At 39.2% G+C, this 18,707-nt stretch overlaps 1 protein-coding gene across 2 annotated transcripts; it reads right to left on the bottom strand.

The window, feature by feature from the left end:
- Nucleotides 1–958: 958 nt before the first annotated feature.
- Nucleotides 959–5,613, bottom strand: clic1 (chloride intracellular channel 1). 2 transcript variants are annotated; one of them, XM_073812758.1, is made up of 7 exons: nt 5,359–5,613; nt 4,543–4,652; nt 4,317–4,442; nt 4,115–4,221; nt 2,024–2,205; nt 1,762–1,935; nt 959–1,731 (listed from the first exon to the last, which is right to left on the bottom strand). In XM_073812758.1, exons 1-6 carry the CDS (start codon nt 5,395–5,397, stop codon nt 1,774–1,776), a joined length of 726 nt encoding a protein of 241 aa, XP_073668859.1. In that variant the 5' UTR covers nt 5,398–5,613; the 3' UTR covers nt 959–1,731; nt 1,762–1,773. The 2 variants fall into 2 exon arrangements, with proteins under 2 accessions (XP_073668859.1, XP_065146957.1); XM_065290885.1 differs by having other exon boundaries at nt 959–1,935.
- Between the last annotated feature and the right edge of the window lie 13,094 nt (nt 5,614–18,707).

Genomic DNA, 18,707 nt, shown 5'->3' with positions numbered 1-18,707 from the left:
CATCATTGTGATCAGTGTTTGAATTTCATCCGCTCATGTGCATTTTAAAGGACACACCCAAAACGGCACATTTTTGCACACACCTACAAAGTGGCAATTTTAACATGCTATAATAAATTATTTATATGGTATTTTGAGCTAAAACTTCACATGTGTGCTCTGGGGACACCAAAGATTTATTTGACATCTTAAAAAAGTCCTGTGACATGGCCCCTTTAAGCAGAAATGAATGACGGGTGGGGATAAAAGCCACATCGTAACCAGAATCACGCATGTAAACCACATTATTACTCTGTGTGAATCACCCATTTTGTCCTGTCTCATTATATAGCCTTATATTTTATTTCATATAGCAATTTTAAAACACTTGGATTAGTAGAAGAGATGTTAAGAAATGCTTTAAACCACAGAAATGCAAAATACACAATGTCAAATGATAAATATCATTCAGAAACATTTAGAAATTTCTTCATCTTGGAAACAGACATAACCAAACACCAAGACTAACATAATACAGTCTTTATCTTTGTTACGGTCCCTTATTTCTTATAAGACTGTTTAAACAGTAGGTAAAATCATGACTGATCTTTAAATTTTCCTTTAAGTCACTCTGGAATGATTTCTTCTTGATTGTCTTGTGTTAAAGGTATAAATAATAATTCACAAACCCATTTGTGCACAAGAGTTTTCTACTACTGACATTCTCATGTGAACACAATATATTATCTTCTCACACAAATAATAATACAGCTATAACACTGGATGTCTGGATACACGATTCAAATGATTTTCAGTGCATAACTTGGTTCTGTTCCTCATACAAGGCTTCATGTGACTTAAGACTTTAAATATAGAAAATATATCAACTACTTCTATGCTGTTTGTTGTATGAAAAAGAGCAGCTTAAGCAACAGTCTATGAAATAACACTAATATTGAGTTAAGAGCTGTCATTCATGTGCAGGTGTGTCAATAAATGTTTAATTCAGGTCTAGGCCTTAGTTATATTAGGACTTTTAAGTCGTTCTTACAAACAAACCGTACATGGCTTTAAATGAAGGCAGCACAAGCAAGCATTTTAGTTTGGGACTAGGATAAGCCCTGTCCATAAAACCAGCCCTAAATGTTACAGAATCAAGAATAAAGAGGGGAATAAAAGAGTTATGTGCTGTTAACTGTAATTGATAACCAGCTTAAATATTTACTATAATAACGGGCAATACTTTATAAAATAAAAAATAAAAACAGCCTGCCATTGTCAAATACCTTTCCTCATTAAAATAGACTGAATAATTTTGGCGTAGAAGAGGGTTTGATAAATATTACATATTGTATACAAACGCAAGGCCATTTTGTTATCATTCAAATCTGGGGCATTTCTTAGTTTCAGTGGTAATGTTGCCCTGGTTCATTTCTCCCACGACAGATATGACAGCACACGTCTGAGCAGTGTGGGTGAACTAAACTGATCATTCCACGGGTTTATAATGAATAAAATCTTAAAACTACTTTAAATGATGGCTGTTTGTTTTGATTGACGTGGACAGCTGTGTGTGTTTATTTGTTTTTTCCTTTAAAACAACTGTTTAAGAATCGTTTATAAAAACTATAAAAGTCCATATTTTCTCTAAGTCTATAAAGACGTCAGTCATGACCCTCGCTCATGTGCTGGAGAAATAAAAGCAAGTGCTTGAAACAAACAGGGGACAATGAGGAGAGATAGTGTGTATGTATGTGTGTGTGTGTGTGTGTGTGTGTGTGTGTGTGTGTTCTTCTACTTAAGAGCCTTCACAACAGATGAGTAAGCTATGTGTATCTCCTCATCAGTGGGGCAGGTGGAGGAGAACTCTTCTCGTGCATACGCTGCATCCAGATATCGCCACAGAGCCGTCAAAGAGCGAGGGATGGAGAAAGCCCTGAACTTCTGACACACCACCTGTAAGAGATACAGGGTCAAGATTAAGCCTTTATTATAAATATTCTTCTCCTGAGCGGTCAGCAGATTAAGCGCGTGTCTGACGTACTTTGACGATGTGTAGTTTGGGCAGCAGGTTGCAGTCGGCCAGCGTGAGCTCCTGACCGTCCAGGAAGGGGCGAGTGGAGGAAGTGACATCATCAGCGCTGTTCTCGTCAATCTCATCCGGGAGAGGAGAGCTCAGGTAATCATCCAGCTTCTTCAGGGCCTTCAGCAAACCCTTCTCCAAATCTGCATGCAGAACAGCCCATATGCTTTACTGATGATGTATTTTCATCTTTTTATTCCTCTAAACATAACAATGTCAAGTAATTGTAATGTGTTGTTAAAGAAAGCAACTCGTTAAGGTTGTTAGTCTATCTATGGTGTTGCACCAACGAAGATTAAATTACGGTAAGTAGAGTTCAGATCTCAGATCTAGGGTGTGTTGATTAATTTTAGTTTAATTTTAATTCGAGTTGTGTTGCACCACCTGAATTTAAACACACATTAACAAATCTTAGATTAAAACTTTAACCTGTATTAAAGAGCACCTATTTCATTGTTATTTTGTGTATTTGGTATAATACAATGTGTTTTTGCGTGGTTTATGGTTAAAAAACACATTATTTTCCACATACTGTAAATTTTTGTACCTCCAGATTGCACTCTCTTCCTGAAACGCACGTGTTTGAAAAGCTCTGTGTCTCTGATTGGCCAGCTAATATGTTCATTGTGATTGGCCTGAATACCTCTGACGTCAGCCGGAAATGTGGCGCTCCTTACCATGTTTGAAAGATTCGGTTGCTGACAGGAGTTAACATACAGGCTGTGAGTCTGAATCGGGATGAATTATGATAATGTCGGTCTTGTCTACATCACCAATCCCAGAAAGTAAACTGTTGCCTACAATCTGTGCGTTTGTTGTAGTCCAAGTAAAGAGATTTATGTTGGAGACGATAACTCGCATCATATTATTAACTAACATGAACTAACTGTAAGCAGTACATTTGTTCCTGTATTTATTAATCTTTGTTAACATTACTTAATAAAAATACAGCTATTCATGGTTAATTCACAGTGCATTAACGAATGTTAACAAGATTTAAATAATGCTTAATAAGTGCAGTTTATTATTAGTTCATGTTAACTAATGTAGTAAACTAATGTTAACTAATAAACCTTATTAACTCTTAAAAGACAGGGGTACACTTTCGTGTAGTCTGGGGTAAAATGTGTCTTATATTTTCGTTTTTGGGGCACTCCTGTTTCCAGATAATTCGGTTCGGGAGAAGAGATAAAAGCCCGCCTACACTGACAATTTATTAGTTGATTTACCGAAACAGGCCAATCAGGATGCTCTTTGTCTTACATACGCTTAATGAGGCACACACACACAGACGTAAGGTCTCCCTCTCTGCCGTGCGTGCGCTAAATTACATATTCACATAACTTTTCGAAAACCGGGACACTGAGATTTGATACATTTCCCGGGACAGGTAATTAAAAAGAAGGACAATCCTGGTAAAATTGGGACGGTCACGGGTGGCAACCCTACTTGATTTAAACCAGATTTAACCCTCATCCTTGTGTCAACCCACCCTAAATCTGTAATCCACAAACACTGCATTTGGATGAAATTTAATCTAGGAAGACTAAAGGATAATTTGGTTCAAATAATTTGTGTCATCACGAAAACAGTTTGTACAGCAGTAAATATATTTTGGCATGATTTTTAGCATACAGTAACTTGAAGGTAATAAGTTGTGTACTACTGCTATGATGTACACATACCTTTAGACACTAAGGGCGGGTTTCCCGGACAGGGGTTAGGCTAGTCCTAGACTAAAACATTTTTATAAGCTGTCCAAATTGAAAACAACTTGCACTGACAAATCTTAAAATACATCAGTAGCCTTTGTTTTGCCTCAAAATGCACCCAAGTAATGTTTTTAGTAAGGCATGTTTATTAAAACATTTTTCCTAATTAAACTAAGGCCTAGTCCTGTTTAAAGGTAATCCCTGTCCGTGAAACTGCCCCTATATGTTCTTGTTTGAAGGTCAAATGTGACCTTAGATGTTATTTTCATGGAGGTCACCCATAATAACAAGACACTGTCTGTTTAAAACTACTGTCAGCCATGAAGGTCTCAATACTTACTGTCATTCATTTGAGGGTTGGAGTTCTTGATGTAGGCTGAGAACTTTGAGAAGACATCCAGACCTGCAGTGTTTGATTCAGGGTTACGTGCTGCCAGCCGTGGATATCTGAGTTAAATAAATAGAATGAGTTAAACTTAACAAATGTATGAAGATAAGATGACTACTACAGTATGCAGTACAGCGATGGGATGATGAAATACTTTGGAGGGCTGAGGGTTTCCTCCAGGAACTCTTCGATCTTGTTGGTGTCTGTCTTCACCTCAGTGCCGTACAGCAGGAACGGAGGCTGGGCGCCTGGAGCCAAATCTTTCAGAATATCTGGCTTCCTACATGCAAAACAAAGGGCTATGAACAGCAGTCTTTATAATGAAAAGATGGTTCAAAACGGATGACACATAACTGCATGTGCTGCACAGAAACACAAACCTCTTCATATCAACGGTGGTGACATTAAACGTGACTCCTTTAAGCCACAGGACCATGAAGAGGCGCTGAGAGAACGGACAGTTCCCAATGCTCTGACCATCACTTCCTGCCTACAACCAACACATGCGCACACACACAATGAATACAGGTTTGACTGGTTAGCATCATAAAACATGACTTAGATTTTCCTATGCAGAATACTGTAAACACACGCACGCACGCACGCACACACACAACTGCAGAGCTTCATGTGTTCACTGTAACAAAGTTATTGGTCTGCTGATTTATTTATTTATTTATTCAATATGTGTGTACACCCGTCATAAAGCGCGCGGAAGCATGTTAACGTTACCTGAAAGCGCTTTTACGGAAGTAAACCAGCAAACAATACCAACATTTGTAAATTAAATACATTAAACAGATTTTATAAAACTAAATTCATCAAAACACATATACATAATTTGCTGAAACATAATTTGCTATTGACATAATTCAGTCACATCCATGTCCCATCACATCACATAATGTTACCGTTAGTAAGAGAAGCGGGCGGTTGAAGGGACAACGCCCCTCACAATAAACTACATCAAATACATAACCAAATAACTAAATTCATAAATAATCTGTTTATCACTAAAGAAAATATTAAACTACATAGTTAGATGAACTTTTTACACTTATTTACAATATTCCTTTCACATTAGCATGTTTTAATTCTCGATTTCCTATTTTAAAGATGACGCTATGTAGGCTACTTAGAGTGACGTTGAAGTAAAATCACGCAAGTGGGGATGAATGTTTGTGGATGAAACTCACCTTAACAAAGAGCTCGACCTCAAGTTTCTCTTCACTCATTCTGCTTTATTCACAACACAAGCAAACAACTTAAAAGCATCCACACATTTACTGCGAGCTCAGATCAGTCTGATGCACAACTTCAGATATCAATGTGTGTAATCACTGGAAATATACGCAGTTCAGTCCAAAGCAAAGAGTTATCGTATGACTTATAATAAACGCTACTGTTCGCGTGCCGTAAACCAACAGTCAGGTCAACCTTACTTACTTACTTCCTCCTCTCTCTCTCTCTCTCTCTCTCTCTCTCTCTCTCTCTCTCTCTCTCTCTCTCTCTCTCTCTCTCTATCTATCTCTCTCTCGCTCGCTCGCTCGCTCGCTCTCTCTCTCTCTCTCGTTTCCTGGTTACAAGCATGAACCCTGCGCTTCCTCTCTTGTAATAATGGAGGTAATGCGGAAGACAATTTGCATGCTGACATATTTAGGGGTGCTTGCATTTATAGCATCACTATTTTTATTCCTCAGAGATGTTCTTTTTTCTCCTTCTTTTTACATCTGAAACACATTGGCGAGCACATTTTGAACTATTTTCAACTTGTTTGTCAGAGGCCCATGAATGAGGGCTCAAAACGACCGTTTTTTTTTTTTTTTTTTTTTTTGAGGAATCGTGTGCATAGTGGGCGAAACATCACCCGAAAATCCTATAGACTTAAAGGTGCTGTAGAATGTTAACTGTATAGGCATAGATGAATAATAAGTTATGTACATGGAAATGGCTCAAACACTATTGTTCCCACGTCTTACTCTTACTGTATGTAAACCTTGTGCATGCAAAAGACCGCTGGAACACTCTCAACATAACATCAACTGTGATGTACAGTCAAGATGTACAACCAACATTAAATCACACATTAAATTAATAACATTGTTGTTACAATGCTGAAAACAAAGTTGTGACTGTCAGCAGAACACAGCAGAGACGTTTCTGACTTATTAAAATATATATGGAACCAGAAAAATAATTATTTGAGAAAATATGACACATTGATGTAGATTAAAATATCCAGCCGTTACAGGTGCGCAATGGATCTGGGACTGTGAAGGATCCATTTGTTCTTTCCTTAACAACGCAGAGAAATAAGGACATATTTTTAGGCTTCATGTTAAGCATCCTTCGAATTGTGATGGCCTTAGCCTTTAGTTGCACTGCTTTGATTTATAGAAAGATTATTTATGGTGTGGCAAGGGGGTGGCATGAGAACTAGGAGGGGTGGCAACACTGAAGTAAGCATTCTTGCATGGCTGTCGTATATTTAAGAAGTGATTGACTGTATATACTATATTCGGTGTACACTGGACCTCAACATAAAACATAACATAAAAAAACAACAACAAACGTTTCTATAAGTACCTAAGCATCTACCTTAGCATCTCTACTGTAGCACATTTTTCTTAATACTAAGTAAATAAACATAGATCTTAAAAAAACACTGACTAAAACCATGATACTTTAAAGAATAGGTGTCAGTGGACACAAGACAACGGAGACAGATGTAAATAAAACTGATCAGAGTTTATTGACAAAAGTTATGAATGGTAAATGGTGATGGAATCCAGGGGTGAGCCACAGACACAATAAGGGGGATTAATCCAAATGATGATGAAGACCAGGGATCTCTGAAAGATACAGAAAGTTTTGGGAGTCAGGTATATATCAGGAATGTAACAGATTGTTAGCATTTGACGAAACCGGACAGTGTCTGTGTGTTTGTGGCTGGTATAAGTAGTGGTGTCTTGATGAGGGGTGACAGGTGCAGCAAATCAGAATTCAGGTGATTGTGATCGGTGGAACTGAGGGGTGTGCGTGGAAGGACCTGGTAAATCCGTGACAATAGGTTATATAAATAAAATAGGTTTGCCTATTTTATATTGATGTAAAATATATTTGAAAGGCATCTTTTTCTCTCCTAACCCTCTTCTCACTTCATGTTGGATTTCGCCCTCCATTTCTGTTTCTTTCTTTCATGACTCCATCTACTCCTCTGCCTTCCTCAACATATTTTTTTTGTTTTATTTGTACCTTACACTCCCATACTATTTGATTTTTCTTTTCTTTTTGGTTTAAAAAATGGATATCAGCCTTTCTTTTCATATTATCATTCATGCAAAAAGCATGAAGTTTGTAGCCTGGTCCAACCAGACTCTCGTACATTAATTTCATTTGTACAGACTACAGAGAGTCTGGCCACGGTCCATTGCAAAGCATTACTTCCATTAAGGAGGGTCCTCTGTTGAAGTTTAAAACTATTGGATCTGCCCAGAGTCACTCAGGATCTGCCAAAGCCAATCGCTAACGTGTGGTCGTGACGTATATCATGCGCCAAAAGCGGCCGGAAACAACAAGTCAGAATAATCAGACAAACAAAACTTAGCAAACCTGGTTCTTGCTCCAGCTTTAACTTCTGTATATTCGGCAGTTTTGCAACAACGGATCGAATAGCTGTCCTCATGTCTTTCTCCGCTGCCATTACTGAACTACAACTCAAACTGACGCACGACCTCAACGTCATCGTTCTTAGCCACCCCCATCTGTTCGCTGATTGGTCCTGCAGATTTTTGCAGGAGAAAACGAAACTCTACAGAGCAGTCCCAGACGTAGTACTAAAGCGAAATGAAAATTAAGTGGAGGCACGTAGGAGGGCGGAGCCAGGCTATGAAGTTTGTCTTTCAAACTTTCAAAACTTACACGACTGCACTGAAAAGTTTTGTCTCTTAATGAAGGCAAATAAAAACATAAGGCAATATCATAACGAGCGATTTCATATGCACGTATGGAATATTTTGATTGCTGCACTAGCTAACAAGACATGACGGGCTTCACCTCAACAATGGAAAAGTAGTGCTTTTTATACTTTGTGTTTGCGACTGCTACCTTTGAGCTCATTGTACTTTCCATTGCTCTGTCGTTGTGGGTTTGTGTGACTTGGATGGACTGCAGCACAAAAACCGGGCTGTCTGTGAGTGCCTTGGATGGGGCGATGCATGATTTCATGTCATATTCGAACCAAGCCAGAAAAGGTTGCTTGATTTTCCCTAGTTGCTTTTTTTAATAAAGTCGCTAAAGGGGTCTAAAAAGTTGCTTAATCTAGCGACAAAGTTACCAAGTTGGCAACACTGCTCAGGCTTTTTTTACACTGTGTCAAGCATGAGAAAAAAAACATCTTAAAGTCATGTCATGTGAGATTTTAGTCACAGTTTTTCAAGAGAAAGTTCATCTAAATACAATTATGAGAAAGAAATCGTAATACTTCAAGAATTAAGTAAAAATTAAGGTCTTTAGATTCCTGAGTGGTACATGAGGCCTCCTTCTCAGTTAGAGTTCTGATATGGGACTTTACTGTATTTTTAGAAGCAATGGCACCCTTTGAATTTATTGAGTTTTGTACAGTCAAACCTCTTTCGTTCATGTATCATTTATTTTGGCCATCACCTCTCTGAGGAGGGTAGGTGACTTTTAAGTATTATCTGCTTCTCTTTCATGTCTGGAGTTCACTCCAGGCAGAATTAAAGCCATTTTATACCCAAGACTGGGTTATATACCTAAGGTTCCTACACAGTAAAACCCAATAATTTAACTCAACTTAAACCATTTGAGGAAACCAATTCCCTTAAACCATTTAAGTTTTAAAACTCATACTGTACATACTGTAAACTGTAAATTATAAGTGCATATGACTAAAATGTTTGAGTTACCTTTACTGAAATATATTAAGTTTGCTTAATTCATACCACTAAAATGGTTCAATTAATAAAATTTATTTAGTTCAAACAACTATATAGCTAATCAAATGGTTTGAGGAAACCAATTGCCTTAAATGGTTTAAGTTGATTTAACTCAAATGAATAAGTTACATGAGATCAGAAAACATTAGTATAAAAAATACTGACAGAAAAGGGTAAAATTATTACAGTTTATTAAACAATCATTTATTTTACAAACATTGTTTTAGACATAAAAAAAGTGTGCTGTTCAGTCCAAATTCACATCAAAACTAATATTAGATTTACACATTCCTTATGAAATATATAAAGTATTCCTTTATGACTTTAATAGACTGTCCAAACAGGAATATTTTCAAACAAAATCAGTTTACTTTTCCTTAATTCAAACGTCATTTAAAAATTTTTAGACATACACTGTCAGAATCCTGCCAGATCCTTGTTTGTATTTAGATCTAGTTTAGCATGGCAGGGTTCTGACAGTACATATGTTCTATGTGGGAGATGCGTGGTTTAGTATTGGTTTATTCTGACCACGCATTTCCCGGGTCTCGTCACTTTTTCCCCGATCCCTTACTTGTGATTATTTTCCAGGTGTATGTAATTTACTTTGTCCCTATTTATTGTCCTTGTGTTTGCTGTGCACGTTCGTCTTGTCACATTTCCTGTTGGTTTGCTGTAAGTATAGAGTGTAGTCTTAGTCATTGCCTGTTTAATGTTTTGAAAAGTTTAATGTTTGATTTGTTAAGTTTAGTGTTAGTTTGCGTTGTGTTTTCCCCTTGTCTTGTTTTGCCCCCTCGTGGGTTTTGTTTTTCCTGTTTTTCCTCGTTGTTTAATAAATTCCTTTGTCGTTAATGTCTGCATTTGGGTTCGTGTCTTGAGTGTTCTAAATCCTTGACAGAACGAACGTGCCAGAACAGAACCCAGCAGACTATGGCCGAGGATCATATTTGGTGGAATGCCCTAACCGCCGAGTCACGTTCCGGATTAGGGTTCTTTCCACCGCAAAAGGGACTTGATCTGCGGATCTATGCCCGGAAGGTCCTGGACAGAAGGGCATGCTTCTCGGATCGGATGGTTAACCGATACCTCCTGGCTGGTCTCGATAATCCTCCTCCCATCTCCGAACCAGCAGCTCTCATCTCTCTGCCGTTTTGGGAGATGGTGGACCGTCTTGATTCACAGCAACAACCCCAGGATGATGATTCGGCAGTCGGTCCGCAGCTATCGGTCCCTAGGGGTTTCATCATGGGGTCAGTAAGGCTGGTGAGTTCGGTTTCCGACCCTTCGACCCCGGGGGCCTCTCCCACATCTACCTCACCCACGCCTACTCCTGTTAACTCATCTGCACCTTCCGCACCCGAAGCAGAAAGAAGAAGAGGAGGAAAGAAGTGGTGGGGTCTCCACCACATTCTTCATTCGTCCAGCCACAGCCAGCACGACCGCAGCCGACGCAGCCGCCAGCGCGTCCAGAGCCGCCGACGCAGCCGCGTCCAGAGCCGCCGACGCAGCCGCGTCCAGAGCCGCCGACGCAGCCGCGTCCAGAGCCGCCGACGCAGCCGCGTCCAGAGCCGCCGACGCAGCCGCGTCCAGAGCCGCCGACGCAGCCGCGTCCAGAGCCGCCGACGCAGCCGCGTCCAGAGCCGCCGACGCAGCCGCGTCCAGAGCCGCCGACGCAGCCGCGTCCAGAGCCGCCGACGCAGCCGCGTCCAGAGCCGCCGACGCAGCCGCGTCCAGAGCCGCCGACGCAGCCGCGTCCAGAGCCGCCGACGCAGCCGCGTCCAGAGCCGCCGACGCAGCCGCGGCCAGCGCGTCCAGAGCCGCCGACGCAGCCGCGGCCAGCGCGTCCAGAGCCGCCGACGCAGCCGCGGCCAGCGCGTCCAGAGCCGCCGACGCAGCCGCGGCCAGCGCGTCCAGAGCCGCCGACGCAGCCGCGGCCAGCGCGTCCAGAGCCGCCGACGCAGCCGCGGCCAGCGCGTCCAGAGCCGCCGACGCAGCCGCGGCCAGCGCGTCCAGAGCCGCCGACGCAGCCGCCAGCGCGTCCAGAGCCGCCGACGCAGCCGCCAGCGCGTCCAGAGCCGTGTGCGCACACAGCGCAACCCCAGTCTGAGTTTGCATCGTCCTGCCATGCCTTTCCCAGGACTCACCCGAAGTTCACCCAGACTCCTTCCCCAGACTCCCACCCTGGACCACCCCCTGTGAACTTTTGTGTTCCCCCACCCCCCCTCCCTTGTTTGTTATTTTTATTATCCCATCCCATTTGTTATTATTGCTTGTCTACCTTTTGTTGTTAATTGTAGTGTTTTCTTGGGTCTTGTCGGTTTGTCAATCTGTTATGTACCATGTTTAGTGTTCCCCCTTGAGGGCGTCTAGTAGCCGCCTTTTGAGGGGGGCGTACTGTCAGAATCCTGCCAGATCCTTGTTTGTATTTAGATCTAGTTTAGCATGGCAGGGTTCTGACAGTACATATGTTCTATGTGGGAGATGCGTGGTTTAGTATTGGTTTATTCTGACCACGCATTTCCCGGGTCTCGTCACTTTTTCCCCAATCCCTTACTTGTGATTATTTTCCAGGTGTATGTAATTTACTTTGTCCCTATTTATTGTCCTTGTGTTTGCTGTTCTGTGCACGTTCGTCTTGTCACATTTCCTGTTGGTTTGCTGTAAGTATAGAGTGTAGTCTTAGTCATTGCCTGTTTAATGTTTTGAAAAGTTTAATGTTTGATTTGTTAAGTTTAGTGTTAGTTTGCGTCGTGTTTTCCCTTGTCTTGTTTTGCCCCCTCGTGGGTTTTGTTTTTCCTGTTTTTCCTCGTTGTTTAATAAATTCCTTTGTCGTTAACGTCTGCATTTGGGTTCGTGTCTTGAGTGTTCTAAATCCTTGACATACACTTTTCCCATGAAATTTCCAAATAACACAGGGTCATATTTGTCTACGCCAAACAGTAAGAAAACACAAATTATTGTTTCACTGACAAAACTGTGGTGTACTCACAGCATAATGAGTAAAAAAATAGGTCCACTTGTAGTAACGTTTCTTTAGTTTTTGTTGTGTTAAAGGCGGTTGGTAGATGATAGTCAGTCAGCCTCCTTAATGGTAAAGACACGTTTGTACTTACCTGTGAGAAAACACAAAAACATGAATAAATGTTCCACTAACAGAACTGTGGTATACTAACAATATAAACAAATGTGGTAAAGTTTTTGCGTGAATGATGGTTGGTCGAGAGCAGTCAGACAGTCTCCTCAATGGTAAAGATCCAAAATTATGCTGGACACATTTGTGCTAACCTGGGAGAAAGCATACAAATATGAATGAATTTTCCATTGAAGAAAACTGTGGTGTACTCACAACATAATAAATAAATGTGGAAACGTTACCTTTAAAAGGTTTTATGAGTGAAGGGCCGTCCTAAACTTTTGTGCTAAACTGTGAGAAAACACACAAATATGAATACATTTTACACTTACAAACAGACAGACAGTTAAAGTTAGTTCTTACTGAGAAAGAAAACACATAAATATGAATTAATTTTACACTTAACTTCTTCCACCCTGAAGCTATTTTGGGGATTTTCGCCTGGATTTGGCCTACCCAATTTCAAAAGCTTCCCATACCCACATGCAGAGGTTTACATACAAAAGTTTGGTATCATTTTACAGGAAGCCCTTTGAAATTACATAAAACACTGTTGAAAGTGCTAAACATGGTTGTATGTGATGTCAGGCCTCTAATAAACACAAAAATAAATAGGCGCTTTTTGATGTTTTTTTCTAAAGTTTTTATTTGAAAGTATATAACTCTGGTCCTGGGTATCTCAGGTCCCTGCAGACAGTTTTGTTTGATTCCAGCAATTGTCAGCTTACAGAGGAAAAAGGAATTTTTTCTCTATCATAATCTATGCAAAAGTTATTTTACTCCAACTGATGGAAGGAATAATACGCTTTTTGTATACAATTTCTGCCTAAAAACATTTGAAGTGCTCCCAGAACCACATACAGTGGAATAAATGCAATATCTTTATATCATTTTGCAGAAAACCCTTTGAAGTTACATAAAAAGCTGCTGTTTGTGACAAATATTGTTATTTATGTTGTTTTTCATATGATGAAACACCAAATTTTATTTTTTATGTTGTAAACACTGTCTTTGATAGTGTATAACTCTGGTTCTGGATGCTCTAGCAGACTGCAGACAGTTCTGGTTGTTAGCAGCAGCAGACAGTAAACACCCAAAAAAAGAATGAACTCTTTATCATGTCGCATTCAAAAGATATTCTTATTTTACTGAAGGGTGCGGAAATATATTTTTCATAAAAATATTAATTTTTTGTTTTACACATATAATAAATAGCAAGGGATTAATTATGCACACAACCAAAAAAAATGCTGTGAATGGACTCATTGTTTAGAGTAGGACCTAAAATAAAAGATGATGTATCATTTGTGGCTATCTGTGCTATCTGAGGCAGTTCACACTCAAGTTTCACATATGTTTACAAAAGACCATTTTTTACCTTATTATTCATTCGATGATTGTTGGATATGTGTTGATATTAGAACAAAAATAATTCTGTAGCCTTATTCCTGAGAGTGAGAGCTTTCATTTGATATAAGACTGGCCCATGTTTGTCATTTTTGAAAAATATGAAATATGTGAATATTATATGATATCAAAAAATATTGGGGGGGGGGTGATAGTGTAAATTAAGTGTAAATAACTTTCTTACAGTAAAAGATATGTCAAAGTGATGCATATCTGCAGAAAGTAGAGACTCTAAGCTTTCAAACAGTATCTCATATGTGTTACTGGGGTCCATGACAGATTAAAAGATTAAAATAATCTTTTATATTAAGTCAAAATACGAAATTTTGGACCCGGGACAGGGTCCTCAGGATTGAAGAGGTTTTAAAGGACTGTGGTGTACTCGTTGCACATTAATTGCACATTAATGCATATTTTTAAAGTTTAAAGATGCTTTAAAGAGGATGGAGGAGTCTGAAGCAATTTTGCTGTGTCACTTTCGGATTCTCTCGTGGTAACATTACGCAAATGTTCTTAACCGACAGTATTAAAATGAAGGGTCACGACAAACAACGGAACTTCGGTTCTTACTCAGTTTTAGTTCATTTTTAATGTTGTACTTATTCGTTTAAGTTATGGTTAATCATTTGTAGTTTCTGAGTTCACATCACAGTTTTTATTAAGTGAAATTAATAAAAAAAAATGTTTTAAACAAGTTAAACTCATTTCGTTTAGTGACTTACTTAAATGTGATTTTTTTTGTCTTAAAACTAGATTTATTTTCTTAGGTAATTTTGCTCATCAAGAAAATACATCTTGATTTTAGAATTTTTATATTTGTACTGAAAATATGCCAGGGAAAAATAGTAGCTAAGAAAGTCATTTTTTTAATGTAGAAATAAACATGTCGTGGACGATATTGGTGAAAAAGGCAGCAGGAAGTATGTTGAAATACCATAACATTTACAGCGTCATTGCACTCATACCGTCCAATGAACAAATAAAATGTTTTCTAAGTGATTTGGAGATTTGAAAAGACAAAAGGGTTTATGACTTTTTTATTCCACCAGATGGCACCAAGTCATGAAGTGCCATGTGGATTTGAATGTTGTTGTTTCACTTCTGTTTGATTTAAATTGTTTTATACAGTATTTTCATTATTTTAACATAAAGAATTAGCATAATTGATAAATATTGTCCTTGCTACCAAAACATTGCTTGAAACATCTGTAAACACTTACAGATCTGTAAATTATTTCAGTTGACAGATATAGCAAATAGGAGTTTATATCTGTCCACTTAAATAATGCTTAACTTAAAAAAACACAAAATTTAAACACCACATCCATTCAAAATGTTCAGCTGCTGACTTTTTTTTTTTCAAATAAATGATCCTTGCTCATGGGATTATTCATTTCATTGTTTAGCAGATATGGGCTGATGTATTTTTGTAGATGTGCGTGCAGTTTCCAAACTTCACAATCTTTTGCACACAGACAATGGGACATTCAGAGGAAAACATGAAGATGAATTTCATTGCTAACATATACTTCTAAATGATCAGCCATAAAATATAAATTTAAATGACAGATTTAATACTACTGTTTTCCACTAGAGGCTGCACCCTCTACTGTAAAGGAATTAAACTGTCCACGAACACGTACAATTTTCAACATGATCTCACAAAAATCCAATGGAAAACATTGTGCGAGGAAGGGCTGTATCTCGGCTCTGGAATGTCAATAAAGCTGCAAATGGCACTCCTGTCTAAGTATCAGCTTGTATCTAGCTACAGTGTGATTTGAGGAAGATAAGAGAATGTCAATAATTACACCTGAAAAAACTAAAGATGGGTTATTACCCTTATATGTACACATAAAGAAAATCAATTTTCACAACAAAATGGCTTCTTCGTGTAAAAGTCAGTATAGTTTGAGGTCTTTTGGCACTAAACTCATATTGAACTCTTTTAAAGATTTGATTATTCAATCATTCAATTATAATTAGAAATTAGAGATTCATTTTATTTAAGTTTGATAGATCCTGCAGGTTCCTGCTATTAATCAAATGTAAGAAGGGACGTCTTTAAATACTTAACACTTACAAAAGCTGCTTTTTATTTCAGTAAACTGCACACTAGTCTTTACATTTTATAAATAATTTTTGCACAAATATCACACGAGCTGTGACACACTGACACTTGGATTATTTGGTTCTATGAAGCTCTTCCAGGAGTTGGTGTCATACCAACAGGTCCATAAGGTTAAACCTGCTTGGGAGCAGGCTTATTTAATGTAAACAAGATTAGATCGCACTGCTCGAAGCAGAGGTGATAAGGAAAGTCTGACGCGGTCACATCTTCTTCATTTCTACGAGCGCAATCTGCTGAAGATGCATGATAAATATGAAGAGCTTTTCAAATTCAACACGTAATATAAAAGGATAGACTGAATCCATTAGTGATGTGCTTGTGCAACTTGTTTTTGGTGAACAGGTGTTTTGACTATTATTCTTAACTTAATGACAAGACAAACATGTTTATGACCACATTCATTTTAAGCGTATTTTAATTTTCCTGTATAAAAGACAGCAGTCATCTATGTACATTAAAGGTTATTATTACTCAGTGTGAAACCGTTTAAAGGGGACATTCACAAGACTTTTTTAAGATGTCAAATAAATCTTTGGTGTCCCCAGAGTACATATGTGAAGTACTAGCTCAAAATACCATATAGATAATTAATTATAACATGTTAAAATTGACACTTTGTAGGTGTAAACAGAAATGTGCCGTTTTGGTGTGTGTCCATTAAAATGCAAATTAGTTGATCTCTGCACTAAATGGCATGCGGTGCACGAATGCGCAATGATGTCATACTAATCATCAAGAGCAGGAGTGTTTAAAGAAGATCATAAGCTAGATTTGATCATCTCAGATTTGTCATATGACCAATGGACCCCAGTTGCAAGGCAGAAAGTTTAAATAAACATCACTGGATTTGTTTTCTTTTGGGTTGGGTACTTTTTAGTGAAGCTCAGTGCTTTATTACTAATGCTTGATTGCATGGAATAACTTTCATTCTTGTAAATATTGTGATACAACTTTAATGGATAAACATAGATTGAGTAATTTAGAATCATTTACAACCTTTTTTCAAAAACTCTTTTCATGTGGAAGCAATTCATCTCGTGCCATCCACCTGTAATCTCGTGTAATCTTGGAAAGAATCTTCTGGCATGGTGAATCCAGGCCTGACACCAGGCCCGGGGTGGGTAATCTGGAGAATTCCCGGTGGGCCGCTTAACTTTGTGGCCGGTCGTATTTTTTTAAACATTTATCACGTTAGTGAGTCTATCTTCTCATAAATAACACTACACAAGTTCCGTATTCTGACACCGCAGCACGCAACATCTGCATGGGTTGTACCATGTGAGGGAGTTCTGCCCTCCCCTCCCATAGAGTTGGTTCGGTCCATAGTCTTTTACAAAACTTTTCTCAGGTGAGCTACTGCTGGCGCCTACCGATACCTGGGCCAGCCCTACCGTAACGGTACGCGTTAAGGGCTCGTTATAGTCGTGCGTAGGTCCTATGGCGTAGCCGCGACGGCGTAGGTTCCGTGTCGGTTTTCATTTATACTTTTGCGTCGTCCTCAGCGTCGACGTGCAAACACACCCGCAAACCGCTGGTAGGCAGTATCCACACGTGTAACCACAGTAGCAGCGCGATCGTCAGAGAAGAAGAAGCTTAGCAAGTTAACCCACAAACGAAGAAAAAACAGCAACTTGTTGTGTATAATTTGAGAAGACCAGCAATGATGGAAGTAAATAAACAGCGACTTTTGATGCAGTTTGAGTTCAATCACTCCTCAACTTGGCTCTTCTTTGTTTTCACCGTCACAAACGGAAATACCTATGACGCAGTATTTTTTACCTGACAGGAGGGGTTCTGGTGGACCAATCACAGCGCTTGCGGTCAGCGTAGATCTGACACGCTGTTAAAATTTTTGCGAGGTGCGCGTCAGGCTATGCAGAGCTACGCACAGGCTACGGATAGTCACGGCGTAGAACCTACCCACGACTATATGTAGTGAAGTGGCGTTAAGCCCAAGTGCTCATTGGTTGTTTCATTTAAATGTGTGAACCAATCAGAGCATGTTTCCCAAGGTGTAGGAGTTAGTGGTTACTCATTGGTTGGTTTCATGTAAATCTGTGAACCAATCAGAACCTGTTTTACAAGGCATAAAAGGCCTAGTGGTGTAGGGCTTGGGAAGCATCATTCATTTCTCACCCTCTCCATGAAGCGCTCTTTTCAAATGAGCGGCTTACCTGATGGCTCTTTGACGTCGGTGCATTTTTTTTACTGTGATGTCTGAAACCTTCGATTTTACAAGAAACTGATTGTTTGTATACGTTTAGTGTTGTGTGTTTGTAACCATTTTTGGATGAGTGATACGGCGTGAAGACTTCGTTATCTCTCTTGGTATGTATGGTTTTTACTTGTTAAATGTATAATTATTTGTACTAAATTATGTCTTGTTGGCAGATATCCAAACATGGACATGTCTAAGGGTCTTGGTAATCCCATGTTACGTGGAATGTAAACCTATTTGGATGTGACTACATTGCTGCTTTGCCTGAGTTTGTTTTATTTCATTTGTGTGTGTTTGTGTCCCTAAAGTGGCAACAGTACTGACTCTGTCGGACTGCATTCATTTGGTGGTTTGAGGTGAGAAGTCTACCTGCAATTACATTGTCATCTGAGTTCAGCCCTGCCTGTAATGTATACGCAAATGCAGGAATTGTGGGCGCCTGTATGATGTATCACCAATGTTATTTTCTTTTCTTAATTTGTTTATGTGATTGTATGTTGTTTACTTGTGTATTGAAGTTGTTCACATCTACAAAGTGGGGATTGCCTGAGTTTGTGTACACAATTTGCTGTGTGGAAATTTTGTGGTGTTTTCACAAGTGTATTCTTAAGTGTGTGGTGACTCTCTGACCCCTGCAGGCGATCTCCCCTTGTAGATGTGACTTTGCTTTTTGTGTAAATTTCAACAATCCAAAATAT

The sequence above is a fragment of the Paramisgurnus dabryanus genome, chromosome 19 (assembly GCF_030506205.2).
Source record: "Paramisgurnus dabryanus chromosome 19, PD_genome_1.1, whole genome shotgun sequence".
Classification (NCBI taxonomy): domain Eukaryota; kingdom Metazoa; phylum Chordata; class Actinopteri; order Cypriniformes; family Cobitidae; genus Paramisgurnus; species Paramisgurnus dabryanus.
This window is presented reverse-complemented; position numbering and strand designations above follow the sequence as displayed.